This window comes from Ursus americanus, chromosome 14 (assembly GCF_024610735.1).
Source record: "Ursus americanus isolate L20-20 chromosome 14, mUrsAme1.1.p, whole genome shotgun sequence".
In the NCBI taxonomy this organism is placed as follows: Eukaryota; Metazoa; Chordata; class Mammalia; order Carnivora; family Ursidae; genus Ursus; species Ursus americanus.
In genome coordinates this window covers 57,377,011-57,389,421 of record NC_142140.1, presented here as the reverse complement: position 1 = coordinate 57,389,421, position 12,411 = coordinate 57,377,011, and the positions used below count along the sequence as shown (strand labels likewise).

Sequence of the window (12,411 nt, the reverse complement as noted above, 5' to 3'; positions counted from 1 at the left end):
GCTGTCCCTGCAGCCTGGAGATTGCCTTCCCCCATTCTTGCTTCGAGCACCTTCTCCCGCACCTGTTGCATTAGTGATTAACTACATCTTACATTGGATGTAATCATTACATCTTACGTTAGTATGGCACACTTGTCACAACTAACGAACCAACAGCAATACATTATCATAACCAAGTCCAGACTTTATTCAGATTTGTTCTCCCCGACGTCCTTTTCCTGTCTCACAATCCCGTCCAGAATCCCGCCTATTTAGTCCTTAGAGTCCTCTTGGTTGTTTCTGACTTTCCTTTTTTGATGACTTACACAGTTCCAAGGAGGACTGGTCAGGTTATTTTGTAGAATGTCCCTCAATTGGATTTGTCTTGTTTTTTTCATAGACTGGAGTGATGGATTTTAGGGAGGAAGACCAAATGCCCTTCTCACGACACTGTATCACAGGTCCAGACTATGAACATGACATTGCTGTTCACACTGACCTTGGTCACCTGGTTCCAGATAGTGTCTGTCAGTTTTCTCCAGAATACTTTTTTCTCCTCCCCTTCCCATACTGCATTTTTTGGAAGAAAGTCACTTATGCATAGCCCCCACTTTACTGAGTTGGAACCTCATTTTTCTTGAAAAAACAAACCAACCCGACAAACTATAGTAAATTAGACTTGGGTATATGGCATTTTCCTAAAAAAGTAAAAATCAAATCTGTCACTTCAAGGGAAACAATGGACAAGACTTGTTGCCAATGGTAAATTTTAAGGTTTTAAGAAAAAAAAAATTCAAAACTTGCTTGACAGTTTCCTGATAATTTGACACTTCCTCTTTTGAAACTGTTAACAAATGGGACTTTCCAATATTTTTTTAGTGAGATGTGTCAACATCCAGAAGAACAGACTTGGTATATACGAGTTATTTCCAAGGAACCAATGCATGTCACAAAAGCACGCACAGGAAAAGGACGCCTCCAAAGTGCAACAGGGGCCGATGGAGTTTAACAGTGACGAAAAGTTCATTAGTATGGTCTCAGACACCACATTGTAATTATTCTTTAAGAAATTACCACTTGTCGAGTTTCGGTGTTCCATCAAAGAATATCCACAATTACCCAAGAACAGTTCTTAAGGGGCTCCTCTTTTCCAAGCACAGGAATAAATAAAGCTGATTCTCTCCACAGAATCCAACCAAAACTATGTTATCACCATAGACTTAACACAGCAGGTATGAGAACCCAGCTGTCTCCAATTACGCCAGAGAGTTCGGGGATTTTCAAAAAGGTAGCCTACTATTCTAATTTTTGTTTCGGACGGTTCTTTTCTTCACAAAGATGTTAACACATAAGGGGCTTATTGTCTTTGAATAAAACAATTTTTTAAATCTCTCAATTTTAATTTCTAAACATGGCAAATATCAGTAGATAAAACCCATTTAAACAAAAAGGGTCTTGGGGTGCTTGATAATGATTAAGTATGTACAAGTGTCCTGAGACTAAAAAAGGTTGAGAACTACTGGCCTAGAGGGACACGGATAACACAAAACTCAATAAAAGGAAACAATGTGAGGGAAGCAATACACACAGACACATTACTTCTAACACATCGATGCTTGGGAATAATCACAAAGACCTGATGGTTCCAAGTCAGGACAGCCCCTACCAGTGGAATCCTTTTGAATTTTTCAACTGAAAATGCACACGGACATTGAGGTGCTGTGTTAGCCAAATACCCCAAGTGACATACAAATTTAGAATTAAGTTCCATCTTCTCAATTTTGTCCTATCTTTTGACAAAACTACAGGATATTAAAAATGCACAAAAGTAAACAATGTGGCATCTGGGATTGGATCTTGAAACCGTGAGGACTCTAGGGGAAAACCAAGTGCACAGTCACTTAGCATACCTTTGTACATCTTTGCAACTTTTCTGCAAACGTATTCAAAAAAGTGTTTATAAAAGTGCAAAAGCACTTGAGTGTGCATGTCTAGCAAGGTCAGATTTTGAAGAAAGAACATTTTGCACCATGAATGACTTTCTGTGGGGAAGATGCTGGGGGTCAGGACACTTGCACAGGGCAAGTCTTAGGTGGGCAGAACTGTCCAGTACATTCCTGACATCCATCAACCCTGGCTCCTACCTTCTAAATGCTAACGGGGTTCCCTAGGCTGGTGAACACCCCAAGTCCCCCCCAACAAATTCCCAAAAGGGCTCCCACCACAGTGTATCATCACTTTAGAAGCAATGGATTCTGGTCATTATCAAGGAAGATGAAGAGGGACTAAGTGTTCAGATCTTAGTCCTACATAAGTTCCAGAATTAAACATTTAAGGTTAAAAAATCAGCTATGTGTGTCGTTTTAACTTTTCTGAATAACCAAGCTGGCTGGCTAAGGCAACTTGCCTGGCAGGTGGCTTTCTTCTGGGGTTTTCCCTCACTGGACAGTTAAGCCCACAGGAGCAGGGAGCATTTAGAGTTGTCCAGGCCAGAAAAATCACTATGGCAGCCCCAGCACCAGACTCCAAACGTGTATTTACGTGCAAGGTTAGTCAGTTCCTTGCCCGCAGAAAACCCCCCTCTGGAGCACCTAGCAGACATGTGGGCCAGCGGCCACCTCTCACAACACAGGGGCCAAGGGGCACCATCACACCGGCTAGCCCTGTGTGGCAGACGGGAGGACTGCCTGATGGGCCTCTGTACCTGGGTCTGGGTTCCCAAGGTAACTTCAAAGTCAAGCTGAACTTTTGCACTACAGTATCACTAACAGCGGGGACACTGGAATGGGGGGCCCACTACAGCCTGACAGGACCAAGGAAGTCACATGGACACACACGGTCACCACCATATCAAATTTATTATCCCAATGGTACTAATACAGCTGGAGGAGCTCACGGTGACACCGCACAGTTTCCTGCCTTCTAGCTTCTGTCCAAAGAGAAAGATCTACCCGCTCGTTCCTTCCCCCTTTCCGGGGGAAAATCCACTACGGGCCGTTTACCCAAATAAACCTCTTAATGCGTTATTGTTATTACTTTTTTGGACATGAGTTTCTGAAATGAAAAAAAAGTGTTGCATGTCCCATCCCGCCTCCCCCACCCCCACCGGCCAAATAAGTCCCTGCTGCCAGGGCGTTTCTGTTGCCTCTGTAATCTTGAAATAAATATCGAAAGAAACAGCATCAAGTGTTCACGTTGAGCGATGGCACTGAGTGGGCCCCAGAACCCAGAGGTGGCGCGTCCCCGTCTGGACAGTCTCGAGGTGTCGTGGAGAATGCGAGGGCTTGTTGCTGTGGTCGATCGTCAGCCGGGGGCAGGGGCTGTGCTGAGTCCCACCTGGGGTGGTGGGCTGCAGGGGGGGGCTGCCTACAATTTGTCCAGGAAGTTGTCCAGGGCCGGGATGCCTTCCTTTAGGCCTTTGCGCTTGCGGGTTTCGGCCACCACCTGGCTGGGGCGGCTGGTGTTGTCAAAGGGATCCCCGGGCAGGATCTGCCAGTGGTCAAAAACGCACTGGGGGAAGGCCTGGCCGCCAGTGTTGGACCGCAGGTCAGCGGTGAAGCCTGTGGGGAGGGACAGGGTTCACTAGCAGGCTCAGGAAACTTGGTTCCCACTACCTCCATGGCCAACCCCTCCCCCCCGGGAGGGGGGTGTCCAGACAACACAGGTACACACATCACAGAGCCCCATCAGCCCGTATTAGGTCACACGTTAAACCTTACCTGTATTTCACACACGCCTTGCTCAAAAATCATGAATTTGTAAGGGAGACAATGGTGGCCATTCCTGGGCCTCCCTCTGCTCACCCACAGCATGAACCTGAGCTACAGGCCAACTGCTCTGCTGGCCTTGATCCTAACATTTCACCAAGTTACCTATCAAAGAGTTTTCTTCCCCTGCAAATACACCATTTGAGGGATCTGCACGCTGAGTGGACCAATTCGTCCTCCACAACCGCACTGCTCCCACCATCCAAATGGGCGGAGGCCAGGCCAGCACTTTGCAGATTCCATCCATGGCTCTCATCAGCCCGCTCCAGGCCTTGCTAGAAGCAATACCCTAACGCGTGCTAGCTCGATCAGGTTTGCCTGTCTGACTACGGCTCTTTCCCAGAGCCAGACAGCCACAGAGCACTGCGTGTCTGAAGGATGCAGAGCTGGCACTTACCAAAGGACTCATTCACAGGCAGGTAGGCCTTCACGACAAACATGGGGGTGCCGGCCACCTGGGACTCCTCAAAGACATGACCCCGCTTCCTGTTCAGGACACCGTAGATTCCACCAACCACTTGTTCCGGACACTGTCAGACAAGAATGACTATTGTAAGCAGCTGCTGGGCAAAACAGGACCGGTAAAAATGAAGAGACCCAGGACTCCCTACCTGGATCTCCACAAGGTAGATAGGCTCCATAAGCCGGGGCTGGGCAGTCAGCACACTGGCGTAGAGGCAGCGCCGGGCAGTGGGGATGATCTGGCCACCCCCGCGGTGGATGGCGTCCGCATGCAGGGTCACATCATGGACATCGAAGCGCACACCACGCATATTCTCCTCGCACAGAGCCCCCTGCAGGAGGAGCCAAGACAAACCATCAAGGTCCTGCGGCTACTGCAGCCCCTCCTTCCAGAAGAGATCACACAGCTCTACACCAATGCCTCCAGGTCTCCACCCAGACACACCTGCTGCGTCCTGCCCAGCTCAACCAACCTCCCTAGGAACCCCTTCCCAGAAGGCAAGATACAGCCCCGCTTCACCACCAAGGAACCAAGAAGAGGTGACCCCAAGATCCCCCAACAGATGTGAGCCTCCCTGGCCCGTTTGAGAACCCACAGCTAACTAATCCATCATCTACTAGACACCCAAGTGGCTCCCTCACCTCTTTGGTGGCCCACTGGAAGCCGGCTACCACGCTGTCCTTGATCTCGTTGAGGTACTGCACACCCTTGGTGATGTCAGTGAGGACGTTGGGGCCGGTGCCGTCGGGCCCAAAGCACCAGATCTTACGGGCCTCAGCCACATCCCACTCATACTTCTCGGCCAGATAGCGGGCCCGCTGTTTGAGCTCCTGGCGGGCGGACACCTCGCCCTTGTCAATGTCCTCGGCCAGGCCGTCCGGGAAGGGCCGTGCCTTCATGTACAGCCGGTTGTGCTTGTTGGGGGACTTGGACAGGCAGAGCACATTCGACTCCTCACTGACAGTCTCGCGATAGGAGACTACGGGGTCAGATTTCTGCAAAGGAAGCATGAAGATCAGGCCAGGGAGCGACCTCCCAGGGAAACATTCACGGGGCCTTCGCAATCGGACTCATGGGCATAGCATCACACACAGATGCCAAGTCAGGCCCTTGAAAAGCAAGGTGCTGAACACCCAGACCTGAGGCTGGCTACAGAAACCTTCAGAACTGTTAAAACAGTTCTTATCATCTGGAAAGCAGTAGACCCTTCACACTGCAACAACAAAGGTTTTGAAAACCTATGTAAACGTTTCCTAATAACACATTATCTGACAAACATTCTCGAGGAAGGGCAGAGGACCCCCGACTATGCAGTCTCTACCTGCCCTGCTCTGTACAAGGCCTCACCTTGATGGGGATGCACGCATGGTCTTCCTCCAGGTCCTTCAGGCAGATCTCCAGGTGCAGCTCCCCAGCCCCTGCGATGATGTGCTCCCCAGACTCCTCAATGATGCACTGCAACAGGCCAGGAATCAGCCCCGGGCACTGACCTCAGGACACGCGGGGACCCCTGGGAATTCTATGGAATGGCTAGAAAGCAGGCTCCAGGCTTCCCTCCAGTTGGAGAAGGTGGACTCCCCAGAAATGGGTATTTCAGGTAACTCGGGGCTCATGAAAGGCAGCAAGAGTTCTCACGTGCCCCCCCTCCTTTTTTGCTGGTTTTCAGCATTACCCCCCAGAACAATCTGCTCTACGAGGCCAGCCTGTAAAACCCCAACGTATGAGAAAGAACTGGATGCGACTACCCCCCCCCCATTACATAGCTGCTGCCAGGGAAAATGTGTGCTTAGCACACACCTGACTTTCCAAATACCTAAATATCCCCCACTCTAGAAGCTACCTGTAAGCGACAGACCAACCACTCCCGCAGGTAGTGTTCCCTTCCGCCAGGGGACCCACCCACCTGCACCATAGGGTCCGACTTGGCCAGCCGCTTTAGACCCTCCACTAGCTTGGGAAGGTCAGCCGGATTCTTGGCCTCCACAGCGACCCGAACAACAGGGCTGACACTGAACTTCATCACCCGCATGTTGTGGGCATGCTCAAAGGTGGTGATGGTGCCAGTCTTCACCAGGAACTGGTCCACGCCCACCAGACCCACAATGTTCCCACAAGGCACATCTTCAATGGGCTCCACATAACGGCCCATCATCAGGATTGTCCTGGCAGAGACAAAAGATCATCAATACGCCAGATCCCCAAATGGCCAAAAGGAGTCCTTCCTTCTGGAGCCTATGGCCATCCTGCTCGCCTGGAAAGGTGGTATGAGCCCAGTCCCAGAGCCTCAGGCCCTGGCTTCATGTTGTAACCCAGGTTCCTGTGACAAGACTCCCAGATCTCATGCCCCAAAGCACAAACCTACCTGCCATTCCCACCTCCCCTGTGGGGCTCCACACCCCACTCAGGGCTGACAAGAGTGTCAGAGGAACCTGAGAGCCGACAAAGTCCGGGCCCCAAGGAGCCTGAGATGGAGGTTCAGTCTTTCCCTCACCCTTACCGCCACCACCAGACATCACCTCTGAAGTCTACATTGGCTCTCTACAGACGGAACAGAACTACTGCCGCCAGCACCTTGAGCTTAGGGACGTGTGTTTCCAAGTCCAAACCAGGGCTCTGACTGCTGCTTTCGGTGTACAATCATGCAGACGAGTCCCTCCCTCCCCTTAACAGTTCCTTCGCCCTCTCTGGGCCACACTACACCCTGCCGCCCTCCCTGTGGGGGCGAGGTGGTGAATGGAGAGGATATGGACCAGCCTGGCACATACCCGGGAGCTGCTGAGCACCTTACCTCTGGATGGGCTTCAGGTACAGGTCCTCCTTCTTCCCAGGGGTATAGTTGGGCCCCATGATCCGGACCTTCAAGCCAGTGGACACCAGCCCCGAGAACACACGACCAAAGGCGTAGAACCGACCTTTATCAGAGGTCGGCACCATTTTGGAAATGTACATCATGAGGGGGCCTTTGGGATCACAGCTTTTAATGCCTGAGGAGAGAAATCCCCAAAGGGGAACATGTCATGCTCTCACAGCTCCCCCTTACAGAGCCATGACCCAGGACCTGGCAACAAGCAGCCTTCCGACCACCACTCACCACCAGCCGCAGAGCCCAGTGACCCTCACATACCCATGGCTGCCTCGTCGTCCGGGGGCCCCTCGTACAAAAGCTCACAGCGGTACTTCTGGGCCGTCACGGGAGAAGGCAGATGGATGGTGATCATCTGCAGCAGGGCGTCCCCGGCAGGCAGCCAGCGGCGCATCACAGCCTGCAGAAGACGACGGAAAGCTCAGGTCAAGGCCCACGGCACTCACCACCTCCCGCTCCAAGTGACAGGAACACGCACTTAAGAGTCCGAGCTGCTCCTCCCAGAGAGTGGCCAACACCACAGCTCTCCTGACCACCCTGCTGGCGATGGGGCTGTGAGTGGTGGAGCCTCCAGCAACAGAGCCACTGCAGCACCAGAGGGCAGGGCCGGCGGCAGCCCCAGCACAGGGCCCGCCACGCTCACCTTTAGAAGTGGTTTGCCTTCTTTGTCTTTATCTTCGCTGTCCAGCTTGATGTCCAGCTTTTCAATCAGCTTTGCCGTCTCCTCTTTCTTGAAATTCATGATCGCGTCAAACACCTAACATGTTACAAAAACAGCATGGTGGGTTTAGGAATGTCAACGGAAGCCCTCAGCTGCTTCCTGCCCAGCAATACTAAGCCATGGGCAAAGCAAAGTCCCTAACAGCACGGCGCAAAGGGCCTCGGCCGACTAAGTCTTGGCACAAGTAGAGAAATCTGTTTGAACACCTAGACCACAAACGTGTTCTAATTCACAAACACTTAAAACTTGCTAAAAAGCCCCCACCTTTAGTCTCCACTCCCCACCACTAAACCCCCAGCCAGGGAAGCACACTCCCCTCCACCGCTCTTACCTTCCCCAGCAACCCACCTTTCAACCCAGCTCTGCCCAGCCATAGGAGGTCGGGTAACAGGTCCTCTGAGAGCCACCAGGCCCAAGGACAGCCAGCCCAGGGGATGCACTCAGCAGCTCACCTTGAAAATAGGGTCCAAAATGAGCTGGCAAAACGTCCGTGGTAGCTTCTTGCCATCAGGGCTGGTGGCAGACTTGCTGAATTTGCCGTTGGCTGGATCAAAATACCTGGCAGAGAAGTATTCACCAACTCAACTATGGTTAAGAGCATCAGGAGAGACCCAGGTGGGCCAAGGAAACCAAGCTGGGCAGAAGGAGCCTATAATCGTTTGGTGGTCCCCAGCCACGTCCCCACCATTGCCAGTGGATCCCCCCAGGTACAGGAGTACCGCAGAGCGCGCCTACACCTCCCCCTGCGGTGCTCACCGGTCACCCCACAGCTTCTTCATCATGTCCTCCACTTTCTTGGCCCGCTCAGCAGGCCCCAGCTGGCCCTCGCCCTTAGCAGCAAATTTGGCAACATACATCTCTGCAAACTGCTTCAACGTAAAGGCCCAACCGTGGAGTCCAGACCCGAAGCCGACAGTCCCAAGTACAGGGTCAATCTGCAAAAGGCGAGAAAACGCTATGAGCAGAAACAGTTGCACAAAAAGCACAAAGTCCCTGGGTACTGTGGGCCTCAGACATCGGATTTCTTCAACAGCCATCAGGTCAAAGTGAAGAAACTTTAGTCATCATTTTTAAGGCCCCCAACTCTGCTCCATCCCCTCTGGAAGCGGGGTGTGTGCCTGCTAATGCTTAGAGCACTGTCAGCAGGCAAAACAACCCACTAGTCCGCAACTCCCCAAAACCACTAGGTGAAACCAGCTTCAAAAATGGCCCAGTTCCCTTGGCACCCTAACGTTCCTGACAAACCCACTTTCAGAACTACCAAGAGCCCCCAGACTCACAATATTCCCCAGGGCCAGCACCCTCCCACCAAGAAAAGTAACGGCCCTTCCAGTGCAAGAATTGAGGCTCCCCCTAAGAGACATCGGACAAAGTACTGGGAACACAGGGACAAACATCAAGCTGGCTGAGACCCTCAACATCAGCAGGCAAATGACTTACCATGATGTTGCCCATGGGTCCACTCTCGCCCTCCCCATAGGTGGAAATGATGACATTGACATTCTCCACGATGCGCTGGAAAGTCTGGTAGAGCTCTTCAGGCTCCAGCTGCAGCTCCAGCAGAGCCCGGTCCATCTTGTTCATCATCAGCACAGGCTTGATCCGCTCAGCAATGGCCTGCCGCAGCACGGTCTCTGTCTGCACGCACACACCTGGGGGTGGGTGTCTCCATCAGTGGGGTGGGGTTGGGGGAACAGCCCCAGGATCCCAACCACACGTGCGGGGTACCTATGCTTACCAGACACACAGTCCACCACCACCAAGGCACCGTCGGTGACACGGAGGGCGGCGGTCACCTCCGAGGAGAAGTCCACATGCCCAGGGGAATCGATGAGGTTGATTAGAAAGCCGGAGCCATCCTTGCTCTGCTTGATAAAGTTCAAGTCGTTCTCCGAGAGCTCATAGAAGAGGGAGATAGCCCTGAGGAGATTGGGGCAAGTTGGGTGGATGGAAACCACATCTTCACTACCCTCCCGTAACCCCTGGAGTAAAACCAGGTTCTGCTCAAGAGTCAGTATGGCCCTTTTCAACTTCTCAGTGAGGTGGTATTTCCTTTCCTTGTAATTATTCCTCCCTACAGCCAAATTTCAGACTTCCCACACATAAAGCCATCCCACCCAAGACGCTTTTGTCCCCAGCCAGGGATGTCCACCTCCCCACTAGTACCAGCTGCAAAAAGCAGCTCCTTGGAGCCCACCTGTTCCAGCCCCCCCCCCCCGTGCTGGTTACTACCAGGCTCAACACACCTGATTCCAAATACTGACCAGGTGACAAAACAAGACCTAAAAGCCCCAGACTACCTTTCACTCTTTTGCCGACCTCTACCCACAACTGAAATAAGTTAACAGAACAAACGCCCAAAAAAACCTCATCAACTACCAACTAAAAATAACTGACAGCTACAGTCACTGCTTTAGGTGCTCACTCTACCGACGTTAAGGCCAAAAATACTGTCACGGGAGGGGGGGGGGCGGGGGTCCACGTATAGGCCAGGATATCTGGCAGGATTCTGATGCCAGTGGCACTACCCCGAGACTTCTCTACACAGTGCCAAGAATCCTGTAGCCCCAAAATGAGGAAGCCACTGGGTTAACCCCCTCCCTCTCCAAGGCTCCCCAGGCCCCAAAACCAAGCATCACTGTGCCTCACCGGCTGGCTGCAGCTTCCCCTCACTAGACTGAGCCTCATTCTTCCTCCCAGTTCAAAAAATCCAGCCCTCAAGGTGCTCAAACCATCTCCCCAGCAGCCCCAGCAACAGTACTGCTGTCTGGCTTTCCCATGCATCAAAGACCTGGGTGAGCACCTCCCCTCCCACTCTCCCCAGGACACCACGGATTGCTCACGTTGATTTGATGGTGATGCAGCGCTCCTGCTCGTCCTTCCGGGTGTCAGTGAAGCGGGTCTCCCCAGCACGGGCGGAGGCGATGATGCCGGCCTTGCACACCAGTGAGTCCGTCAGCGTGGACTTGCCGTGGTCCACGTGGGCGATGACGGACATGTTTCGGATGTTGGCCTTCTTGTCCATGATGGCCCGGATCTGGTCTACTGTGAAGTTCACCTGGGCAGGGGGAGGGGAGGCTCAGGCCAGCCCGGGTGGCCTTGGGACTTGGCTCTGGGACTTCAATCGATGGACTGCCAAGGCCCCAGCCAGGAGAGCGCCGTCGCTGGGACAGCCTCAACCACGACCTTAACTCCTCCGTCTGTTGGCTGACACCCCCTTAAAAATACCACTCGCCCCATCTCCGGGAAGCCCACCTCTACTTGTCACTGAGACGCAGCGATGCAGATGGGGGCTGGGGACCAAGTCTCCAGAACTGACACGAGGTTTCCGACGGGATACACACACACACACCGAGGCGGTGGCAGCCCGGTTAAGAGTGCGGGAGAGAGGAAGCTCCCCTAAAAAACCCCATCCCCGCCGCTGGATTCTGCCCCGCTTCTCCCCAGCGAAGGCCCTCTGTGCAACCCAAGGTCACCCCTCCACCTGGGGGTCAGACGGGGCCACCCGAGCGGCGGGGAGCCCGCGCTGCCCCCACGGACGCCAGCCTCCATTTGCTGGCTCCGCTGTCAGCTGTTCGCAGTCGAGACGCGCAGAGGGCAGGCAAGCCGGCCAAGACGGGGGAGGCCTTGCTCCCTGCGTGCCCACCCCCGTCTTCCCACCTCCCTGCCACCCGCGGCAACCGACAGAAAACCAAGCCCAACTCGCGACCCGCGGGTTACATAAGGCGGCTCGCCCTCGCCCCACTCCCCGTATGGCGCCCGCCATTACGGCGTCTGCCACATCATCATAACCCCCCGCCCCACCCCGCCTCTGCCCCAGCTCCGGCCTGGGGTCCCGCGAGGCGCCGGCGCCCCCGGAAGCGGGGAAGGGGCTCGGCGGACGACGCGACGCGCAGACATGGCGGCAGCCGCTTCCTCAACCTCGGGCCCGCCGGCGCCGCCATGTCTCCTCCATGTCCGGGAGGCCCCAGTACTCCAGACCCGGGAGCGCTGGTCCCGCGGAGGCCCCGCCGCCCTCGCAGGCCATCAGCCGGACGGCGCTGCTCACCATGGTGGCGGATGGCGGTGGATTCTCCCAGGCAGATCCGAGCGAGGTGAGTCGCGCCGAGGATGGCGGCGACGACGGCGGAAGAGAACGTTGACGTCAACACCCGACCTTTTATAGGCAGAAGCCGGTTGGGCGGGTCATCTGACCACACTGCGGGGGCGGGGCGAGAAGCAACGCCCCGCGCAGGCGCAGGGAAGCGCCCCTCCGGTTAACCCTTCAGGCGGTGGTGTGGCCGCGGGATTTCCCGCGGGCGGTGGTCGACCTAGAGCTGGGTGCACGGCTCCGGAATGCAATACTCAGGTGCGGAAAGCGAAAAGCGCCGTTTTAGGTGAGAGTGTTAACCATGGCAGCTATATCAGCTTGCACAATGCCAAGCACTTCTGTGACAAGCACTTCACAACGTGAAAAGGGTCTGTGGGTTGTACCACAGCCAATTTTCTGGTTCTGCTATTATGTAAGATGAAACCACTGGGGGAAGGTGGAGGGAGGGTCCTTGAGACCTCTCTGTACTATTTTTGCAACTACCTGCCTCATAATTATTTCAAAATAAAAACCTTTTTTGAAAGCAGG

At 53.8% G+C, this 12,411-nt stretch overlaps 1 protein-coding gene and 1 non-coding gene across 2 annotated transcripts; both read right to left on the bottom strand.

Moving 5' to 3' along the window:
- Positions 1-2,818: 2,818 nt before the first annotated feature.
- Positions 2,819-11,987, bottom strand: EEF2 (eukaryotic translation elongation factor 2). The gene is made up of 15 exons (XM_045804371.2): positions 11,842-11,987; positions 10,637-10,851; positions 9,532-9,713; positions 9,234-9,445; positions 8,550-8,728; positions 8,246-8,351; positions 7,716-7,829; positions 7,334-7,472; positions 6,998-7,193; positions 6,113-6,371; positions 5,557-5,664; positions 4,851-5,204; positions 4,358-4,540; positions 4,144-4,276; positions 2,819-3,539 (listed from the first exon to the last, which is right to left on the bottom strand). The coding sequence occupies exons 1-15, from the start codon at positions 11,842-11,844 to the stop codon at positions 3,346-3,348; spliced, it is 2,577 nt and encodes an 858-aa protein (XP_045660327.1). The 5' UTR covers positions 11,845-11,987; the 3' UTR covers positions 2,819-3,345.
- Positions 8,801-8,865, bottom strand: LOC123796853 (small nucleolar RNA SNORD37). The gene has a single exon (XR_006780825.2). It is a non-coding gene; the product is annotated as a small nucleolar RNA SNORD37 (small nucleolar RNA).
- Positions 11,988-12,411: the final 424 nt, after the last annotated feature.